The sequence below is a fragment of the Pinus tabuliformis genome, chromosome 7 (assembly GCF_031772625.1).
Source record: "Pinus tabuliformis cultivar Carrire ecotype Pingquan chromosome 7, CPIR1, whole genome shotgun sequence".
NCBI classification, from domain to species: domain Eukaryota; kingdom Viridiplantae; phylum Streptophyta; class Pinopsida; order Pinales; family Pinaceae; genus Pinus; species Pinus tabuliformis.
The window spans coordinates 1603571594-1603595613 of record NC_142293.1 but is presented as its reverse complement, the minus strand read 5'-3'; the positions used below and the strand labels follow the sequence as shown (position 1 = coordinate 1603595613).

General features: G+C 40.9%; 1 protein-coding gene across 3 annotated transcripts in view; it reads right to left on the bottom strand.

Moving 5' to 3' along the window:
• The window catches only part of LOC149254278 (uncharacterized), a 129140-nt gene extending 110693 nt beyond the window's left edge, over positions 1–18447 (bottom strand). For 2 of the 3 annotated variants that reach the window (XM_089460115.1, XM_089460116.1), the window contains exon 1: positions 14806–18446. In XM_089460115.1, the coding sequence (XP_089316241.1) occupies positions 14806–18029 (3224 nt within the window). In that variant the 5' untranslated portion in view covers positions 18030–18446. Of the gene's footprint in view, positions 1–14805 lie in introns of all 3 variants that reach the window. The other variant, XR_016267133.1, reaches the window with a different exon arrangement.
• Between the last annotated feature and the right edge of the window lie 5573 nt (positions 18448–24020).

Sequence of the window (24020 nt, the reverse complement as noted above, 5' to 3'; positions counted from 1 at the left end):
GACAGGCATATTACTGCAAGGACAACAATTGATTCAAGGGCAGCAAGAGATAGCTCGAGTATTATCTCAAGGACAACAACAATTCAATCAACTAATGGCTCAACTCCTAAGTAACCAAAACATTGTTGGCAACAACAGGAGCACCACTGAAGGTAGTGGTAACCATAATCCAGACCCTCTAGTACACACTAATGTCAGGGCAACCAACAATAGAAATCCTAGACTTTTACTTCCTCTGTTTATAAATAATCAGGCAATAACAACCCTAGAAGTAGCAGAGATAAATGGATTCTTTGATGACTATTTTCGGGAGTATGCAACATTGGAAGAGAACACTCAAGCAAACTTAAGTTTTCGGGAGTATAGCAATATCAAATTCCAAAATAGACCTAGGGAAAAACGAAATTCGAATCTAATGCACAAATAAGTAAACTTTCTCTTCCCTCATTTGATGGATCATCTAAATGTTCAACAAGAGCTTGGGTGCAAAAATTGGACACCTATTTTGGACTTAACCTATGTTGGAAGTGGACGCCATCCAATTCGTAGCACTACACCTAGAAGGAGACGCACATGATTGGTGGTATCATGGACTGGTCACTTTGGGGCATGCAAACATGACGTCTTATGTAAACTTTACGCAGAGATTGATAGATAGATTTGTCGGAAGAACCGGACATACACTTCAAAGAATTGGAACGACTCAAACAAATTGGATCGCACGAAGAACTTATTCCAGAATTTGAACAAATTGCAATAATGGTGACAGACATATCGGAAGAATGATTAGTCATGCTTTCTTTTTACAGAGGCACTAGCCGAACCCCTACAAGGCTAGGTCAAGGCATTCAATCCCACAACCCTTCAAGATGCCATCAAGAAGATTCGAGACATGGGAAATGCAACAACAAAATCTAAGGCTTTGTCCAAACCTCTCGTCCCTCAGAAAGATAAAGAGAAGAAGCGCTTTCAAAGAGATTGGCCCAAAACAGACAGCTTGGGTGACGAATCCCGAAGCGAACTACGATGAAAGAAGCTTTGTTTCACGTGCAAGGAACCATAGGAACCAAGAAACCGCTATTTAGGCAAAGGAAAGATCCACTACATCGAAGTGGTCTCTGACGATGAGGATGAAGAAGGTGAACCCACCTCAAAAGATGAGCCTAGCAATCCAGAGAAAGAACAACCCCATGAGGAAGATAAAGAAGAGGAGAAGCCACGAGAGGTAAAGAAATCTTGACCACAAGTTGAGATTGCAACTCTATCAGGAACACCCAAATATTACACCTTCAGGGTCAAGGGAGTCATCAAGGGACAACTCATCACAACCTTGATTGATGGAGGAGCTATACACAACTTCATTGATGCAACATTAGTAGCAAAGAGAGGGTTTCCCACAGAAGAATTCGAAGGCCTTGATGTGATAGTAGCAAATGGGTACAACTTGGATTGTACATGGATGATCCTAGGTTTGAGTGTAACACTTGGTAATTATACTTTCACTAGTGACTTTTACATAATAGATCTTGCAAATATTAATATGGTATTGGGAGTTCAATGGTTGTATTCATTGGGAAAGCACACTATGGACTACCAAGCATTGGAAATGGAATTTAAAGCACCAAATGGCAGTAAGGTAGTTTTGAGAGGTATGGCAAATGGTGGCCCATAGGTCATTTCCGCCAGAAGAATGGAGACCATATTTAGGCATGGAGATGTAGCATATGCAACAAAATGTAAGATTACGAGCAAAAGGACTCCCAGCAGTGGCAAACCACAGTACAGAACAAACATTCAATGAGTGTTGGACAAGCATGGTCAGGTATTTGGTGATATTCCCCTAAGATTGCCTCCTAAAAGAGGATTTGAACATGCTATAGAGTTGGAAGAAGGGGCCAAGCCAGTAATCACCACAACATATCAACACCCAAAGAAAAAGACCATACAAGAATTGTTAGCAATGGGACACATCAAACCCATCTCAAGTCTGTTCACCTCATCAATGGTTTTGGTGAAAAAGAAGGATGGCACATGGAGAATGTGTATTGATTACTGAACTCTCAACAAGAAAACCATCAGGAGCAGGTACCCTATTCCTAGGATCGATGAATTACTAGATGAGCTATATGGAGCAGTATACTTTTCAAAGATTGACCTACAATCAAGGTATCATCAAATCTGAGTTCAAGAGCAAGACGTGCTAAAAACAACATTCTAGTGCCACTATGGTCACTTTGAGTTACTTCTCATGCCAATTGGCTAACCAACGCTCCCACCACTTTCCAGTCTTGCATGAACAATATTTTCAACAAGCAGTTGAGGAAGTTCTTAATAGTAATATTTGATGGCCTTCTCATATACAATAAGACATGGGATGATCACTTGGGGCATCTGGATGAAATTTGAGTATAATGCAAGAACAATCACACTATGCCAAGGCATCAAAATGCAAGTTTGGAATGACAGAAATTCTTTATTTGGACATATAATTAGTGAAAAGGGAGTACAGGTTCATCAAGAGAATATTCAGGCAATATTAGAGTGACCCACACCTTAGAATCTGACTAATTTATGAGAATTTTTCGGGATTTGCAGCTATTATCGGCAATTTATCTAGGGGTTCTCTTAATTAAGTGCATTGTTAACAGAGTTGACAGAGAAGGGAGCATTCAGGTGGACAGAAGAATTAGACAAGATGTTCAACAAGCTCAAAGAAGTAATGAGCTCATGTCCAATCTTGGACCTCCCTGACTTTAGACAACCCTTTGTATCAGAATGTGATGCGTCAGGAGAAGGAATACGAGTTGTCTTAATGCAAAAGGTCAATCCCATTGCATTCAAAAGTAGAAAGCTCCAAGATGCAGAGAAACTTTACTCCATATACGACAAAGAGATGTTGGCTATCATGCATGCTTTGGCAAAGTTTATACAATATTTAGTGGTAAACAGGTTCATAGTCAGGATAGATCACAATGGCTTGCATCACTTCTTGGACCAAAAGGGCCTAAACAAACGAAAACAGAAGTGGGTAAGTAAGGTCCAAGCTTACAATTTTGATATTGAGTATGTGAAGGGAAAGAAGAATATCATGGTTGATGCACTTTCCAAGTAACTGACCACATGTTCTCTCATAGAGATTACAGAAGACTGGAAGGCTCATTTGTTCACTAATCAACAGACTCATTCAAGATGACAAGTACAAAATAGTCAACGATATCATTTACTATAAAGACAGGATATACTTGGTTCCTGAATCCACACTCAAGGAGAAAATTTTGAAGGTTACGCATGACATTCCATCAGCTAGACACCAAGGGTTCTTCAAATCCTACCGACATATTAGGGAACGATTTTCATGGAGAGGTCTCAAGGACGATGTAATGGAATACATCAAGGAACGCATGACATGCCAACAAAATAAGGTCGAGAATACACATCCTGTAGGTCCTCTCCAACCTCTATCAATTCCAAAACAAAAAAGGGAGAGCATCTCAATGGAATTCATCAAAGGGCTACCCAAAATGCAAGGCAAAGATTGTATCTATATCGTAGTGGACAGACTAACGAAATTCACGCACTTCTTTGCAATCTCAACTGACTATTCGACCAAATAAGTAGCAAAACTATTCTTCAAAGAAATCTTCAGACTCCAGGACTACCTAAAAATAAAGTCAGTGATCGGGACAAGAAGTTTATGGATGCGTTTTCGCAGGAGCTCTTCAAGCTAGTAGGGGCAGAATTAACCCCTAGGACTAGTTATCACCCACAAACATATGGGCAAACAAAAATCATGAATAAGTGGATTGCTACAATACCACTCACCATTTATCCATCAGGACGACGACTTTCCGAGCGCTATATGGATATGATACACCATCCTTTATCGACGAGATTTTGGAGACAGCAAGGCACCCATTGCTAAAGACTGGATACAAGGGAGTCAAAACATTCTCAGGATACTTGAGGAAAACATGCAGGCTGCTCAAAATTGGCAAAAGATGTACGCAAACCAGCATCGAACAAAATGTAGTTTTGAGGTAGGAGACCTCGTTTTCTTGAGATTGCAGCCCTATAAACAATCTACACTCAAGAAAAGTGGTGTAGAAAAGTTGAAATCATGGTTTTACGAACCTTACAAAGTTCTCTAAAGGATTTGCGAAGTGGCATATGAGTTAGAAAGGGGTAAAAACCCCATTTTTCCTATATTAGGGCAACATTGGCCAAAAATTGGGTCAACTGGGGCTAAATTAGGGTTGCACACACAACTCCTCACATTGTTGAAGCCCATGAAAAATATATATATATAGAAGAGGGTTGAGATCAAATGAGGCATCATGTTGTGGATCAAAGCATCTATTTTCTTGAGCTTACCTTTGAGGGTTTTAAGACCCTTTCTTCCCAATCAGTTTTGGTGGTGCAAGATTCCACCCTAATTAGTAAAAATCTTTGCATTTCAATTTGTCTACTTGTTCTGACACAGGGTTTCTATTCCTAAAGGAGCAGCAAAATCATTCTTGCATTTAGGAAATAGGTTGAGCTCTTCATTGAATTTAGAACCGGGGCAGAACGTAACACTCTATGGAGCAGCACGCAAACCCTAGACAGATCCCTCAAATTCTAGAAGTTTGAAGCCTTGTGAATTATAGTGGTTGATGTGGAATTATAGTGGTTGATGATGCGAGTTACAGCAGCTGGAGGTTATGCGAATCAAGTCAGATAAGGGTTCTAAAGTAAAAGCAAGGGTTTGACTCCCAAGCGAGGGTCTTTTCACACCAGTTGGACGTCATATCTCTGAGAATTAAAACAAGGGAAATCCGTGGAATCATTTCGCGACTAATCAAACCTTCTGAGGCTATGAGGACTTCTTGATGAGTTTTATGTGGTATACTCCTGGTCAAATCGAAGCATTTGAGGACTAAACCTATGGGAAGATACCTTTCTGTGGTAGGACGGAATCCCTTAGCGAGAAAAGTGATTGCTTGATTTGTGCCTTAATTCAAGGAGTCAAAGTCAAGTTCCCTTTTTTGCATGGTCAAGTTCCTAAATTTAGGAGTTTCCCTAAACATTAGGAGTGCATGAGGCAATTAGCTGATATATTGAAATTGGAAGTCAAGTTCTTGATTTTCTAGTGTGAGTTAAAATTGGGAACTGAAAACTTAAGGGGAGTTAGCCTCCTAAATTATAGGAGGATCTAGTTAACAAGTTTTGTTGACTTTTGTTAACTAGAAAAGCTCTAGTTCAATTCCTTAATTATAAATTCACTAATTTTGACGATTCAAATTGCCTTTAAAAGAAGGAACGAAGGCACAAGTTTAATCATTGTTTTGGTGAGCACGAGTTGGTGAGACCAAACAATAGGAAGCACAAGGTTGTGCGTGGAGCTTGTGAGAGAAGGTGAACAAGCCTAGGAAAGGCTTGTTGGAATTGGAGAAGGACGAATTCCTTGGGTAAGGAAGCAAAGATCAAAATTCTTGCATAGGTTTCAAGCTTAGATTAAGCAGGGAAAACAAGGTTGTTTTCAAATTGAAACAATTGTATTGTAAGAGATCTAATGCTCAATTTTCTTCAATAAATTCTCAATAATCAAGCAGAGGGTTTTCCCAGTTGGGTTCCCTGTAAAAATTGTGTTGTTCAATTGTGTGATTGTGCTTTTATTTTTGTTCCTAATTCCGCTGCAAATCGAGTAGAGAAATTTTGTGTTTGTAAGAAAAGAAAGTGTTTTTCAGATTGTTCTTATCAGCAAATCAAAATTTCATGGATTTTCTACATGGTATCAGAGCCTGGAGCAGAATAAAATAGCACATCCAAGTGCAACGATTCATAGAAAACATCATCTGAAATAGGCCACAGATCAGAAGGAGCCCTAGCCAAAGATAAGGATTGTTTTGTGTCTTCTTGTGATTGGTTTGGGGCCGAGTTTGATTGGGAGTGCAGGTCGTGAGCTAGAGAAGCAAGTTTGGGCTGGTTTTGTGCATAAGTTTTGATCCTATTCTCTGTGATCAAGGCATCCAAGGTTCTGTGTTTTTACAAGAGGGACCGAGCCCTAGTTTAGGGTTGGTCTGTGCTCAGAAAAGTGTTGCAACAGCAGTGCATGTAGGGCTAGTAATTGCACAGGAAGGGAGGAGTCTTGGAAGGGAGACAACAAGGCATTCTAAGCAGGTTGAAGCCTAGTTGGAGGGTTGTAGCAGTTGCTACAGGCAGCCCTAACCAGGGCCAAGAGCCACAAAAAATATTGCACAAGCCGAGAAGGAGCAGAGCAGCTAGAGGTATGTTGAATGATGTGTTCAAGTTGATTTTGTTGCTAAGTGGATACTGCTCAGGTTGGACAGTTTGTTTGGCATCTTAAGAGCAATGAGGAGGGCTTCTAGTAGGTGTCAAAAGGAGGCCTAAGCGTAGATCAGAGAAGGGCATTTGGTCTGCCAAGAGAGGCAGTTTTAGAGGCCCTAAGTACAGTTCTTGTGAAGGACTACAAGACTGTTAGTGGGCAAGTTTTTTAGAGAGCTCTCAGGGGAAGCAGTATGGCTTACCAAGGGTTGGGGGCAGAGCACTGTCTAGAGGGAGCGTCGAACTTCATAGCTTGGAAAGGGAGGATCACGATAGTGCTTGAAGATAATAGGGTGGGAGAGTACATCAAGCAAGCAATAGCACCACCTCAAGACCCCCAGCAATCGACCCAGCATAATAAGAATGATATCAAGGCAAAGAGGATCATTCTAGAAGGGGTCAAAGATAATATAGTGCCTCACATCCATGAGAAAAAGAGTATGAGATGTACGATAAAATCCTGACATTGTATCAGAGTACCAATGATACCAGGAAGCTTGCTCTTAAGGAGAAGTTGAGGAGTATCAAGATGAGAAAGGATGAGCCTGTAGTCCCATATTTGTCAAGGTTCACTTAGGTACGAGATGAACTAGGTGGGTGGGCAAAGTTGTATCTGATCATGATCTTGTGAGTTTTGCCTTACTTGGACTTCACAAGTCGTGGAAAGGGTTCCAAGATGTTGTTAGTGGGAGAGGGAACTTCCCAAAGTGGGAAAGGTTTTGGACTGGCTGCATACAAGAAGAGATCTGAAGAGGAATCGTATAAGGGAGGTCAGTTATGACCAGTGTTGATAATATCGGTATCGGGAAAATATCGGCGAGGGTCCAGAAAATATTTTATCGGCAATATTGGCGAAAATATTGGCAAAATATCGGCAAATATCGGCAAGCATAAAAAATGCATAATATATTCATTTTTTTCAGATTTCTAAACATATAAAGCAATAACAACATGAACTAAACACATTGGCACATAAATATGAAGAAGGCATTGGTATATATGATGTCAAATAGAAATGATACATCAAACTTCAAAGGCGATACCAAATCCTGTTGATCCCTGATAATTGTCCAATCAAGGACTCAAACAAAATAACATCACAAATCCTACTGATCCCTGATAGTGATAAATTGATAATTGTCCAATCAAGGACTCAAACAAAATAACATCACATATCCTGCTGATCCCTGATAGTGATAATTGTCCAATCAAGGACTCAAACAAAACAACATCACATATATAAAACTTTAAAAGTATTTCATCATCATGAGTTATAAACTTATATGTAGCAAAAGTTGCAAAACAAATAAAACTAGCAGCTATCTATCTGAGACCATTGGCCTCTCCCTAGCAGCTTTCTTTCTGTCTTGTTCAGCAATTGCTTCATGAGCTTTTTGTATAACCTCTGCACTAGAAACCATACAAGGCATCACATCTGCATCATATGCAGAGAGTTTAGCCAGATGGTATTTCAATCGTGTAATCCCTCCTGACATCTTGGTCCCACACAAGTTGCATGATATATATGCCTGATTTGCCCCACCAACAGCCTCCCCATACTCCCAAAATGGGTCCAAGGCTTTTGGCATATTTGACATTTGTAGTGAACTAATTCAAACCTAGGGCACAAAAAAACAAAAAATTGGCATTAAACCCCCCAACACAAAATGAAAAAATAATAAGTAATAACAACCTCATTCAAAAAAAATTACTACATTATTTGCATTTTGCAATGTGAATGAAAAATGGCAATAAGAGGGTGCATAAGAAAGTTGAAAAAAAAAAATGAAGCTTGCTGTCCAAATATGGAGAAAACCATTGCATTGGTTCATGGGCATGAAAATCATAGCAAATGGAAAAAAACAAAGAAACAAAATGTTGGTAGGCAAAGAGGCAAGCAAGCATAACCCTAAATCTATGAAAAACTCATTAACATAGGGGTTTTTAAGAACGTACCTGCTAATGGAAGAAATGAAGTTTGTCTCACTATTCTTCAATCTTTGATTCACAAAAAAATCTTAATTGGTGGTGATAATCGTCGTTTGAACTTCAAACCCTCCTTGACAAGCACCACAAAACTCTTTCCATTTCTTCTCCAACACTCAGAAACAGAAATGAAGAAAAAAAAACCAATTTTCGATTTTTGTAGCCACGGAAAAACACGCCCGGCGATATTTTATATTGTTGCGCGATATTTTCGGGAGCCAAAAATGTCGCGATATTTTCTCGGCGATATATCGGCTCGCCGAAAATATCGCGATATTTCTGATATTCGACAATATATCGCCGATATTATCAATAGTGGTTATGACAGAGGACGAGGAGAATTGTGCCCTGGCAGGAAAGGGTAGCAAGGCTAAGCCTTAAGGGCAAGAAGGGTCAAGGAGAGGCTGGGTCCAATGAGAAGGGCAAGAAGAAGGATCTAAGTAAGATCAAGTGCTTCCATTGCCATGAGTTTGGACACTATGCTTCTAAGTGTCCTGGTAAGAAGAAGGGGGCCGGGAAGGATCATGTTGCTGCATCAACAGAGGTAGATGACTTTTCTGCCCAGTTCGAGAAGGATTTCTCATTGATAGCTTGCATGGCAAGCTCAACAAATAGTAGTATGTGGTATATTGATTCAGGAGCTTCCTTCCACATGACCAGGAACAGGAAGAGTTTTAGCCACCTGAAGGAGAAGGACATGCAGGTTCAGATTGAGCTAGGAGATGATGGTCAGTATGTAGCTAGAGGAGTTGGTACTGTCAGCTTTCAAAGGTAGTCAGTAATTCCCTTCATCTCAGAGATGTTCTTTATGTTCCAGGATTGAGGCAGAATCTTGTTTCGATAGCCACCCTTGAGGACAAGGGATATGATATCATCTTTAGCAAAGGTAAGGCTTACCTCCAACGCTTAGCTTCTGGATGTAAGAAGCAAATAGGTGTGAGGGTGAAGAATCTCTACAAGTTGCAAGTAGAGACAGGTGCAGCCTTGAGCAGCAAGGCAGGTAGTGCACAGAGTAGAGAAGTGATGGTTGAGCAAGAGCAAGATAGAGCTCTCAAAATGGAGCCTTAGCCAGTATCTTAGATTCAGGTTAAGCTAGTTGGCAGTTGGGCTATCCAACAAGATGATGATGAGGAGGAGTAGAGCTCGCAGAGTATGGTGGGAAAGAACAGGTCTTCAAAGCAGGTTCCGCAAAAGAAAGCAGGAACTTCTAGTTTAGAGGGAGCAGTTGCAGCAGTGGAGAACTTGGTAGTGTTGGGGGCAAATCTAGGTGGGTGAGGTTCTTCCAGGAACACCTTCCTCGCTAAGAGGGAGTGTTGAAATTAGCGAGAAAAGTGATTCCTTCAATTGTGCCTTAATTCAAGGAGTCAAAGTCGAGTTCCTAAAATTTAGGAGTTTCCCTAAAAATTAGGAGTGCATGACGCAGTTAACTGATGTGTTGAAATTGGAAGTCAAGTTCTTGATTTTCTAGTGTGAGTTAAATTGGGAACTAAAAGCTTAAGTGGAGTTAGCCTCCTAAATTTTAGGAGGATCTAGTTAACTAGTTATGTTGACTTTTGTTAACTAGAAAAGCTCCAGTTCAATTCCTTAATTAGAAATTCACTAATTTTAACCATTCGAATTGCCTTTAAAAGAAGGAACGAAGGCACAAGTTTAATCATTGTTTTGGTGAGCACAAGTTGGTGAGACCAAACAATAGGAAGCACAAGGTTGTGCGTGGAGCTTGTGAGAGAAGGTGAACAAGCCTAGGAAAGGCTTGTTGGAATTGGAGAAGGATGAATTCCTTGGGTAAGGAAGCAAAGATTAGAATTATTGCATAGGTTTCAAGCTTAAATTAAGCAGGGAAAACAAGATTGTTTTCAGATTGAAATTGTTGTATTGTAAGAGATCTAATGCTCAATTTTCTTTAATAAATTCTCAATAATCAAGCATAGGGTTTTCCCAATTGGGTTCCCTATAGAAATTGTGTTGTTCAATTGTGTGATTGTGCTTTTATTTCTGTTCCTAATTCAGCTACAAATCGAGTAGAGAAATTCTGTGTTTGTAAGAAAAGAAAGTGTTTTTTTTTCATATTGTTCTTATCAATAGATCAAAATTTCATGGATTTTCTACACAAAATTCTAGAAGTTTGAAGCCTTATGAATTACAGTGGTTGATGTGAAATTATAGTGGTTGATGATGCGAGTTACAACAGCTGGAGGCTATGTGAATCAAGTCAGATAAGGGTACTAAAGTAAAAGCAAGGGTTTGACTCCCAAGCGAGGGTCTTTTCACACCAGTTGGACGTCAAAACTCTGAGAATTAAAACAAGGGCAATCCGTTAAATCATTTTGAGACTGATCAAACCTTTTGAGGCAATGAGGACTTCTTGATGAGTTTTTTGTGGTATACTCCTGGTCAAATCGAAGTATTTGAGGACTAAACCTATGCGAAGATACCTTTCTGCGGTAGGACGGAATCCCTTTGGACAACTTCTATGGCCAAAGACTTGGGAATAGATTGTCAATTTCATCTAGCGAAATTTATCAGTAAGAATCAGGACCCTCAAGCCAAGATCAGAGCCTCTCAAAGTGTCGAAGTTCTGAAGTAAACCAGGACCTAAAACTAGGTCTCGTGGAGAAATTTTGAAGCAAAAGTATATTGCATCCCCTCCCTGAGATTAAGACAGCATTGCGGACGGGCACCTATAGCAGGTTGAGCGTTTCTTCCGGTAGCAATTATGGTCCAACGCGCATCAAACAGAGTAGCGTAATTGGGTCCACCAAAGTTTGACCAGAGTTGGCGGTATTTCTCAATTAGAGGCAAATAATATAGTTTGGACAGTTGATAGAAGTGAGCTATTGAATCTTGAATTAATTTTAAATTGTTATGTTTGCATTCGAACTAAATAAATTTTACCGAATAGTTGAATTTGGATCCTTACTATTCCATTCAATTTACAGCTTTGTTCTATATGGTTTACTAGAAGCTGAAATAATTAGTTCTTGAACAATAAAGGAAAATTTATTATAAATCCTAGTTGTCTACAGAAACCCTAGTGTAAAATTCCACAAGTACACTACAATCTTCCAAACATGAAATAGAAACCAAATTCTTTTTCAAACCTGGTACATATAGTATGTTGCTAAGATGAATGTTGTCCCCTGATTCCAACTCAATGGATGTTCCAATGCTTTTGACTGCATAATTGTTGTTGTCTCCAAGCTCTACCTTTTAAAATAATCTTCTTTTCTTAGACATGTGAGGTTGTCACAATCTCCCATCATGTGTCTTGAGGCACCACTATCTACTAGCCACAAAGCATTGTTATTTACAATAGAACCTGTAAGAGCAAAAAAATAGAAGAAATCTTTGGTACCTGAATCTTTTAGGTTTCTTTGGTAGTTCATCAATGTTTGTTGTGGTGGCATGCTGCTTTCCCTTTCTCTTTTTATCATTTGATCTTTCAGGACAATCGTGTCTATAGTGACCAAATTTGTGACAATGATAGCAATGAACTTTTGACATCTCTCTTTCCTTGAGGAGTAGATCTTCTTCCTTCGGGTCTTCTTCTTTCATTTCTTCTTTGGAATCCAAACTTCTTTCTTCCTCCAACCTTCTTGAAACGTGTTGCATATGCTTGAGAGTCACCTTCTTCAAATCTTTGAATCTTTCCTTTTGATATGAGCCTAGATTCTTCTTGAGAACTTGCAGCCCATTGTTCTTCAAACTTTGGTGCTTCTTTTCTAGCACATATACCCGATGCAAAAGAGTCCCATGCGTCAAGTAAAGCATTAAGTGTTGTAGTCAGTAGTTCTCTTTCATAAATGATTTCATTGATTGTTGGAAGTTGATTTCTTAATTGAGAAATCCTCCTTAATTATGAGGCTATAATATCATTTCTTGTCATTCTAACATCACGTATCTCATTCTTCAAACTTGTTGCTTGACCAATGTTGTTGATAGTGTATAATCCAACTAGGGTATCATACATCTGCTTTGAAGGTTCAAGATTTGCAACATAAGGAATCAAGTGATCTTTGATAGAGTCTACAATAATACTCCTAGTTGTGATATCATCTTTCTCATATTTTGTTTTCCCTTCATCATTTGAATTATCATCTGAAGGTTTAGTAACCTTACCCTTCACAATGCCCAAGAGATCATTCTTTGCAAGAATAAGGTCAATCCTTGTTTTCCAAGACCTAAAAATTGTAGCTCCTTCCAATTTGTTCTCAAACTTCATAGAGGAACCCATAGTCATAGATAAACAATTAAACTATAGATGTAGGTTTTAAAATTCTTCAAGAGTGATCTCAATGTCCTATCCTTCGCCAAAGCTATGATACCATGTTGATTTTTCAAGTGCAATAGATACAAGCACAAATTTCTGAAATACTAATAATTACTTCTAATGATGTAGATCTTAGCAAAACTCTTCCAAATAAATCACATCGTTGTTTTAGGATTGACGCGTTTCGAACCCCAACTGAGGTTCATCATTAGGAGAAAGATGATGAACCTCGGTAGGGGTTCGAAACGCGTCGATCCTAAAACAACGATGTGATTTATCCGGAAGAGTTTTGCTTTAATCATGAATCACATAAGCCTCCATTCTGAGATGTAGATCTTCTTTTAACAATTCCAGTTTATCATTAAGCAATTACACTTCAGAAATTCAACCATAAAAGCACAAGGACAGTAGAGATCACAATGCACAAAGAGAACACAAAATTTACCCTGGGAAAACCCACTTGGGGGAAAAACCCAACAACCTTTTCCTTAGAGAAATCCTTCAGCTCAAAAAGAGATACACCTAATGCAGCTAGTCAACTATGAGGTCAAATTGGCCAACAAAGCTATGGTCGAACCTGGTCAAACAACCCTCCTGTCAAGTCAATATTCTTCTCTTCAACTTCAGCCCTCTTTGATCTCCCTAGGCCGAATTTCAACCTCCCAAAATATGCCCAGAAACTCAGCCCTGCTGCCTAGAACAATCTGCCTAGAATTTCAGCCCTGCTACCCAGAAACAGCTGCTTAGAAATTCACACGTGCAAAGTCAAGAGAGAGATAAATGCTAGAGATGAACTCATCCTACTTCGTCCTTCTTCTTCTTCATTGAGATGACCAGAATATTACTTGTCTTGTGTGAGGTCGAATGGTGCCTTGTGGAGGAGGTTGAATGCTCTATATATAGTGTTCTGCCAGGCTGAATGGGTGTGTCTCTTCACTGGGGACGACTTGACTTGAGGGAGGGCTGACTTGACAAGTTTGGAGCCAAAACTTCAAAATTCAAATTTTGAAATTCTCTTTTAAATCCAACATGAAGAACATGTCTTATAATAAATATTTCAAGGGCTAATCAATGAAAATGACATGAAGAACATGTCTTACGATTACATTATAGATTTCAAAATCTAAATATAAATTATGAAGACCGACCATAGCTACAAAAATTCAACATAGTTCACAGGTGAAGGAAAAAAATCCTTCGAAAGTTGGGGAGCTGATGATAGACAAAACATATCCTTGGGGTTTCATTGATGGGGACAAGCAAGTGCCACAGGGATTCAGTAGTGATTTTGTCAAATTCAAAGCAGGTCTAGGTACAGACACTAACAATTCAGGCGAGTAGATGACATTGAGATGTCCGTTGAAGTTGGAAAATGAGAGAGGAATTGATAGATTACAGGTTTATGGGGATACTCTTATTGTCATCAACTGGATGAAAGGGGATTATCAGAAACAAAATGTTACTCTCAGGGCTCTAGTTGACCGGTTAAAATTGATTTTAGGACTGTTTCAAAGTACCTCATATACTCACATCTACAGAGAACATGAGGCTGAGAGACACTCAAACGAAGGACAACAGATCAAAGCTGGAATTATGGTACTGGAGGAAGCTTTATATGGTTTTTATGTTACTGTAAAGAACCTTTAGTTTTTAATATGTTTTTTGTATTTGTATGAAGTCCACGAAACTGGGCAGAGTCACAGAACTTTACAAAAGAGTATTTTATTTTTGTTTTAGTTGTGTTGATTGCTGGAGGCAAAATATAGTGTCAGAATATGCAGAGGTCTTTGTTGGGAGTCCTGAAGAACTGTATGGTCTATGTCAAGTGCTATGAGAACCTAAGGAATGTAATCATTAATTCAGCTATGAAGAGAAATCATGTTTTTTTCCCTGGAATATTAAAGGAAAAACATGAAAAAGGTGCACAATCTCTGTTTTCATATGTTTTCATATGTTTTCAGGCAGGCATCAATTACAAAGAACACAGATGAAAGTTCCTTAAAAGTTGAAAGTTTCTACCTCCCGTAACTCTCTCTATGTTTTTATGTTGAAAGCTTTACACATAAATTACAGCACACATTCAGTAATACTAAACTTCTTTCAGTCATGTTAAAGAATTTGGAAGGTTAGAGAAAACATTGGTGAACTTTGAATATGGTTTTAATTTTAATTTTTGACACAACATAAAATATAATAACCTTTTTCAGTTGCATTATTACACATACCATATACGATGATCCCCTGCAGTTGTCCACTCCTCCATACAAATAGAACATTGCAGAACCTCAGTATCACTTGTAAGAAGTAGATGACTTATGGCATCTTTCCTCTTATATCCATTCATATGTGAACTAGTGCCCTCGTTATTGCTTTGTTGATAATGTTCCTCTACGGACAGTTCAGCATCTGAACTAGTTACCAACATAAACTGTTCTGGTTTTAAATGATGTTTTACTTTCCGTTGTTGCCTCAACTCTTCAACCTGTTTTTGTGCTCCAACCACGAGATCTTCTCCTTGTTTCAATCCAAGAACATCTGTTAAAGTTGAACGAATTTGAGCCGTTTCTTTCTCAACTTCCCGCTTGACCAATATTTGAAACTCCCTCTGTTTTTGCTTAAAGCTTCCTAAGTTTTCTTGCAGAGCTTGCACGGTTTGCTGCAAAGAACAAATAATCTTCTCTTTCTGTTTCATTCCCAAGGTCTTCTCCAGTTTCACCTGCTTCAAAGCCCTATCCCTTTCTACAAATTCCCTTGACAGATCACTATTTTCGTCCTCTGCTATTCTCTTTTCTTCATTTACTTTTTCCAAGGCATCTACCACTTTCTGTAGAACGTCATCCTTTTCTTGTAGCTTCTTTTCCAATTTGTCCTTCTCATTGGCCATGTTCTGTAAATCAATTTTCACAAGATTCAGTTCCCTCGTATCTTTTATATTGCCATCACTCTGTCCAGACAATTCTCTCATATAATACATGTTGTCATTCTGTCTATGATCATTGAATCCTGGGGACACCCTAGATGAGTTTCCGTGATAAACTTCAAAAGTTCCTAAGTTAGCAGCAGGTGAAACTGACTGTGAAATTGAGACGCCAGTTTTTGTGATGGGAAATTGCTGCCCAGTATTACTAATCCCAGGGCATTGAGTATTAAACAAGGGCAACTGAGAATTTGAAGTTCCAGTTACAGCACTCGGAAACATTTTCAAATTCTTTGTAATTTCAAGGCAATGTGATGGACAAGGGGTTGCAAACAAAGGAGTAACCCGACCTCCTTCGAATTGAAACCGTTGCCAACTGTATCCCTTCTCCAGGCCAAATGCGTTATCCTTTACATATTTAGGAATATCTTGCACTGATTCCAAACGTATCAGATAAGGCAAGAGAAAAGTCTCCAATTGCCAGTGAGAAGCCTCCACATGATATTGGTAGGGAATGGGGCAAATCACATTTCCATCTTTATTTCTAAGCATGGCCACATGTGAAGTATCAATTAGAAGCGTATTTTTCTTACCATAGCTTCCCAGATTTTTCCACACACAAGTCAAATCCTTATAACATCCATGGAATGTATTCCCTTCTCTGTTAATTCTCGTTATGGTACAGTCCTCAATTGAATAAGAAAGAATCTGGTCAGAACTAGGAATGCCTCCCAAAATGTGCTGCAGGACCAAATCATGCACCTCTCTAGGCTTCTCTGACCATAGAACCACCTTGAAAACAGATAAACAAGCCGACAGAAATCTGCAAGCATGAGGGTGCATAAACACAATATAGGGGTCAACATACAAGTCACCCTGAGTAAAAGGAACCTTACTTTTGTGAACAAAATGCACCAAGACATGCTCTACACTGATTACCAGCAACTTGTCATATCTCTTCCCTCCCACTGTCATCTTCCTCCTATTCCTTTTCTCCCCCCTATTTCTTTGCCCCAATTCTGCCGTTCCAGAGCATCTCCTAGACAGCCTCATTGGAATACCATGCATCCGATTCTCCAAAACATGATCTCCTGACCGAAAGTTGACATCAGTATAACATTGCTCCAAAAGTTCTCTATCTAAAACTTCTGAGACAGAGGCTTTGATCCATCCTTCGCGGTTCAGGAGATACTGTTCAACAGTTTCAGCACATTCCTCAGCTAACCTGGCCTTGATCCTGCGCAAAATTGCCCCTGCAGCTTCATAATCCAAAGCAATCACTCCCTCATCTTTCCTCTCCACTTTCTCTTGCGTTTGTACTTCTCTCTTATGTTCACTACCACACTTCCCCTTCCTCTCCACTACCTCTTGCATTTGTCCTCCTTTATTAACTTCAGTTCCCCACTTCTCTTTCTTCTCCACTGCCTCATGTACTTGTCCTCCTTTATCATCTTCACTTCCCCACTCCTTCCTCTCCACTAAATCTTGCATCCAACCTCCTTTATTATGTTCACTTCTCCCCTCCTCCTTCCTCTCCACTATCTCTTGCATTTGTACTCCTTTACCATCTTCACTCCCCCGGTCCTCCTCCAAATCCATCAATGCCAATAACTTCGGCCTTTTCTCCCCACATTGATCTCCTTCAACGTCTACAATCTTCTCCTCCCCTTTCAAATTCCCAATTCCAAACCAATTTCCATTGAATTCATTCGTTCTCCCCTCTTCAATATCCAGCCACCCATCAACTTCATTCATTCTTCTCTTCTTCAACTCGATATCCTGCCACCCAGTGATTTGATTAGAACTTCTCTTCTTTAACAACTCATTATCGTGCCCCTCATTCTCTACAGCCTGCTGCCACAAATCAGGTGCCTGTTCTCTAACAAGCAATGCAATAACAACCGCATAGGGTAAAGGGAGTCTAAATCCTTCAAAGCATGAAATGAAAGACCTGTTCTTAAACCTCTTCATCCTTTTGGTAATATAAGCAGGCCACTCAGTGACATTTCCATTCATTCCTCCTTGAATGCAATCAAGAAGTTCATGGCTGCAATGAGAAAAAGTAGGCAATCCTGCGAGATGCTCCATAACCAGAGAGGCCACATACCTTGTAGTGTCATCCTTGATCATATCCACAGGAATGTGCGCGCACTTCGTCTCCACTCCACACAAGTCTTTCAATCTCCCTTCACGCTTTGCCTTCAAACCTTTCTTTCCAATTTTCTCGACGATGGACCTCCTGCTTTCAAACCAGGAACCAACCGTACAGCCTTCGTTACGCAGGCCCGTTGCCCTGGAAATGTCTTGTTGCGCCACTGATATCCTGTAACCCAACACTGTAGAACAATTGTTTTCAAAATTCTCCCAAAACTTCTGAACGAGTGACAAAACCCTGGCCAGGACTGGCCTGATAGATTCGGCATTTTCAACGTAGACCTTTAACCCTGACTTGTCCAATGCTTGGAGCTTGTCCCGATTATCAGTTTCTAGCCATCTTGTGTGTAGTGGTTGATGTAGTAATCGATTGTCCATGGAGGGGGTGGGGACTCACAACTACTCTCCTGTCCACTGCTCCTCTGAGGGAGAAGCAAAACTAGAACGAAAAGGGTGCAGATCCGTATGTGGGTTTATCGTGTCAACTGGATCATAATGACGCTATGGTGTTTGAACGGGGATGCATGATATTTGCATCAGCTTCTCATATGGGTTTTGGCGTTTCACAGTCTATAAATTTTCTTTTATCCTCTATAAATCAGTGTCCAATTTGGCTTATTGTGTCCCCAATGTTAAAAATTGAACCCTTCCTAGCCCTGCTATGGTGTTTGCACGGGGATGCATGATATTTGCATCAGCTTCTCATATGGGTTTTGGCGTTTCACAGTCTATAAATTTTCTTTTATGCTCTATAAATCAGTCTCCAATGTGGCTTATTGTGTCGACTCCCCATGTTGTTTAAGGAGCGACAAAAGCAATCAACTGTCAATTTGCCGCAATCAATTGTCTTACATATCAATCAAAAAAGATTGGGAGCATTTATTCGCATATTTATTTTTTTGGTGTAATTTGTTTAGAATTTAATAGAGATTTCTTCCCGTAACAAATTTCACTTATAAATTTTTCACAATTTAAGTGCTTTAAGATTATTCAAAATATTAAATTTATATATGCAATTAAAAATCTATTTTAAATAACAAAAATTAAAAAGATTTTTCAAAATATTGAATTTATATATGCAATTAAAAATCTGTTTTGGGGCTGGCTCGAATTTTTAGGAAGGTGATCATGGCGGAACTAGGGTTTAGTACAAGGTAATATCCTTGGTCGACATTGATGGTGGGACAGTTCAGAACTGTGTATTTTATTCACGGGTGCGCTGGGGTGGGTCTTCACCTATCTCATAAATCGATGTTTTAGTTAACGGGTTGTTTTGGCGGACGGTTTTTTTAGAGACCCAGAACTTCAAGCTTCCTTACCGCGGAGTCTATCAGCACACCTAAGAGGATTTAGGTTCTTTCGCGGCTTGTTTAAGTCATACCTTAGCTGTTTGCAGTTTTGGACGGTTTAGTTTATTTTTTGTTTACCCCTAGATGGTTTTTGGTCCCCCACCGACATTCCTTCAGGCAGTTATCAGCTCGGTTTCTCGACAGTTATGGAGGCAAAAGACATTTTCTCCACATGTTCTACGGAACATATGCCGATATGGCCACAGACCGGGTCAACAGTGGACGATTATTTAACATTTGAGCATGAACTGGCTTCAGAGGTTGATGCCCTACCCTCACTCTCTCACCAGCATATACCCTCTATCTCGATTGCACCAGAAGCAATGGCCATTCGAGAATACGTTGGCCCTCAACCGCTCAGGGAACCCTTATCGGAGGCTTTTTGCGGGAGTGCGCCAGACACACAGGCCCTTGGGTCGGGCTTAGGTTTGTTTCCTATGGGGATTGAGTTGAATAAACCCTCGGTAGGGTTCCCTCACTCACCGGATAGCAGGGTTCCCTTAGCTCCTCAAGACTCGTGAAACCCTCCACAGCGCAACTTCATGGAAATAGGCATTATCACTGGGTACTTTGACAATCTAAAGGCAAAAGGACCATTGACAGGGAAGGACAAGGCTGCTCTAGTGGATGATCCAGAGGATAGGGCGGCGGCAGACTTGATCAACAAACAAACAGGGACTACAAAAAGGAAAAAGCGCCTCCCTCTGAGCAGCAACAAAATCTTCTTAAAACTAGCTGAAGACACTCCTTTCAGTGAGGCAATGGACTCGACAGAAAAGGTAATGGTTGGACGTGTTAGAGGCAAACACTACAGCATGGAGCGGCTACAGAAGTGGATGATGGAGGTCTGGGGACACCATCTGTCGGAACCCCCTCATGTGCAAACCTTTGTGAGGGGTTGGTTTGCACTGCGCTTCAAAAGCATTGCCCAAACCAATTGGGTCCTCACTACAATTTGGCACATTGATCAAGCACCAGTCCTCCTTCGAAGGTGGACTCCAATGTTTGATCTAGAGACTGAAAAGGCGGGGGCTGGACCGGTTTGGGTACGTCTCCTGGGTCTTCCTGTTCACTTCTGGACTGAGCAGATATTTAGACAGATTGGGGACACCATGGGTTCGTACCTCACACATGATGAATCTTATATCACGACTGGAAGAATGGCTTATGCCAGAATCTTAGTACACATGGACCTCTCGGGAGGGCTTCCGGAATATATAAACATTCAATGGAGGGATGCGACGCGGAGGCAAATGCTGGACTATGAGGGGGTACCTTTCAGATGTAGGCGCTGCCACAAGGTGGGGCACCTTTTCAAAGAATGCCTACTGAACAAATGGAATAACAGGAAATCAACGAGGAATTTTCCCCAGGTTCCACTGGAACAGGATGCTCTGTCACGTGGAGACCTAGCTAGAGAGGAATTGCCTCATGCCTCTAAGGAATTTCATAGGATTCTACTCAACACTCTGGGGGAACAGGCACATTATCGAGCCCTGGTTTGCGTTCAGCGGAGCAGGCCCAGAACACTCCGAGGAAGCATGGTCGGCTGCCTCACCGCCCCCCTCCACATGTTCTTGGCACTGCAACAACGGCCTCGAGAGATTCCTTTTCTTCGGGTATGCTTTCCTATCACTTACCCACCACACAATGCTTTTCTGATATTCATAATTCAATATCTGAACAGTTATTGAGTCTGGGTACTGATATACCTTTGGAGTCCCCTGTTCCTAGTATTTGTGCCATCGCCCCCCCCCCCCCCTCTCACCTCCTTTGCCCCCACTCCCCCCGCGCTACTTTGTACCCCCCCTGCACAGCCCTCGGCTACATTGTCGGAGGCCTTGGTCCCTCGATACAATACCCAGTCTCGAATGAGGCATTCGACTAAGGACCAGGTTGGACTAGATATTCTCCTCCCCCCCTTCCTACCAAAACCTCCCGAGGCCGTCCTTCTGATCCCAAAATTGCACAAGCACAAGCTGATGTTGACATTGCTTTGGGCAAGCAATCTACTATCACTGGGGTTCTTAGAGCAAGAACAACCCTATCCGAACCCCCTCCATGAAGATTCAATCCTACAATTACAGAGGGCTTGCTAGGCCCGACAAAAAACTAGCACTCCGTTGGTTACTCTTTGCCGACTCTTTGGATATCATATTTCTTCAGGAGACCTTAGGTTAGTCTAGTGATATAGCTTGGACCCTTGAACTCTATCTGTCGGGTTGGAGATTTTCAGGATTGGATGCACACGGCCGCTCTGGAGGTCTTGCTTTGGTCTTAAATACTCGAACTATCAAAGAAAGCAGCTGCTGGGGAGGACAGGGCTTTATTGGGGCTGATGTACACTCTGTAGAGTTGGGGACCCCCTTCAGAGTTGTCAATATTTATGGACCTTGCTTGAATCGCCCTGTTTTCTAGGATCGCCTTCTTGATTCGGAACAATTTTCAGCTGGTAACCTAATTGTTGGAGGGGATCTAAATTTTTCAATAGGCCATGTCGAATCTTGGCGTCAGCGAGCACAAAGGGACTCTCTCTCAGACAACTTCTCGTCCATATTGGAACTACACCATCTGATAGACATCCCTGTTGCAAAGTTACAGGCCACTTGGAGGGATAACAGGGTGGGGGATAATGGCCTTGCTAGGAGGCTGGACCGATTTCTGGTCAAGGAACAAGTTATGGATCTGGACCTCAATATTAGACAATGGGCAGGGACAGGAGGACTCTCTGATCACTTGCCTATTTGTATGGAAATGGGACGAGGAAGAGACAGGCCGAAGGGTCCTTTCAAGTTCAGTTCTACCTGGCTCAAGGATGCATCATATATCAGCATGGTCACTGACTTTTGGAAATCAAACCCACCAGGGGTTGGAGGTACAACTTCGGCCGGATTTATTAGCAACTTAACGAAGTTGAAGAAGATGTCTAAAATCTAGGCCCATCAAAAAAGACTTCAGGATGATCAATCGTTGAGACTGATTAAGAATGAACTGGAGGTATTTGAAAAAGAGTTGGGAGGGCTATAAGATCTGAGGAGCACAAGAATAACATCACATCCCTCTACTCAGCCCGTGGTAAGATCCTTAAAGAAAAGGAAGACAAATGGAGATTGAGGAGCAAGGCCCTCTGGATACAGGAAGGGGATGCAAATACTAAATTTTTTCATAAATTTTCTAATGGGAGGAAAGTTGTCAACACAATTTGGCAAATGCAAGATGAACAAGGAAGGAAAACACACACTTTCCCTCAACTCACCTCACTAGCAAGCTCGCACTTTAAACATGCCTATAGTGACCCCAGGGAGATTAACTTAGCAGAAATTATCCGGGTTGCTCAGCTCTTCCCAAGATATGTGGAACAAGATGAGGAGGAGGATTTGATACAGGTGGTCACTATGGGGGAGTTGGAGGACACATGAAAGTGGTTCAGCAAGGTCAAAAGCCCTAGACCTGATGGATGGTCCATTGAATTTTACTTGGAATTTTTTGAGTCGATTGGACCAGATCTCCTCAAAGTTGTGGAGAAGTCTAGGGTTTCGGGACATTTGGAAGCGGCCATTACATCCACATTCATTGCTCTGATCCCAAAGGCTGACAATCTATCCACTTTTGATGAATTCTGCCCCATTTTGCTCTGTAACTGTTTGTATAAAATTATTGCAAACAGATTGAAGCCTATCTTATCTAAGCACATCCTGCCTGAACAATTTGTGTTCCTGAAGGATAGACAAATTCATGAGGCAATTGGTACAGCTCAAGAAGTATTACACACTCTACACAGCAAGAAAGGCAAAGGTATGATAATGAAGGTGGATTTATCTAAAGCTTTTGACCGAGTGAATTGGTTATATCTGAGAATGCTTCTTACGCACATTGGTTTCCCATTTATTTTCATTAAATGGATTATGGGATGCATCACTAACATTCCTTTCAGTGTATTGGTCAATGGGAGTGCATCCCCTTTCTTCTCCTCGGCTCGTGGCTTGCGACAGGGGTGTCCTCTCTCCCCTCTGCTTTTCCTCTTGATAATGGAAGGCCTTGGTCGGATAATTACGGAAGAGCATAGAAGAGGCAGACTCTCTGGTATTAAGATTACAGATGACTGCACGCTTACACACCTTCTTTTTGTGGATGACGTGCTGATATTTCTCAATGGAAGTGTGGGGGATATAACATCAATCAGAGATATATTTTCCTTATTTCAAAAGGCCATTGGGATGATCATTAATGAAGGAAAATCTACATTGACGGTTGCGACCTGCACACAGCACGAAATTCATTATGCCCTCCACAGATTTAACTTTACATTGATTGCTCTGGAGGAGGGGCTGAAATATTTGGGATACAAGTTAAAGTCGATTGGATACAAGATTGCAAATTGGACTTGGCTCATTGTAAAGATGGAAAAAAGGTTAAGGACATGGTACTTAAGATTCTTATCTCGTGCAGGCCGATTGACACTCATCAGGAGTGTTCTGGAAGCAACCCCGGTCTATTGGATGTCTCTCGCCTAGATTCCACGGGGCATTCTGGCGAGGATACAAAATCTTTGCTGCAGATTCTTATGGAGGGGTAATCAGCCGGGAAGAATATATGCTTGGGAAAAATGGGATGCCCTCACACTTCTAAAAAAATGTGGTGGCTGGGGACTCAAAAAGCTTGATGAATTTTCCTCAGCCCTAGCTGCTAAGCTTGGTTGGCATTTGGTAGCTTCGGACAATCTGTGGACAAGAGTGGCCTACTCGAAATATATTGCCCCTGCTCATGTACTGGAATGGATTATAAGACCGGCTAGGCTCTACACAGGTATTTCGATTATTTGGAAAGCTCTCTTGAAAGCTATGGATCCCATCCGTGCTGGCATCACCTGGAGAATTCATTCGGGGAAGAGAGTTCGCATTGGTATTGACCCGTGGATTGGTTGCGGGAATATGCACAGATTACCTCCAGATCTCTTATTGCACCTAAGGAAGCAACAAATCACTCACCTTGCACACATTGGCGATGAGAACAACACCTC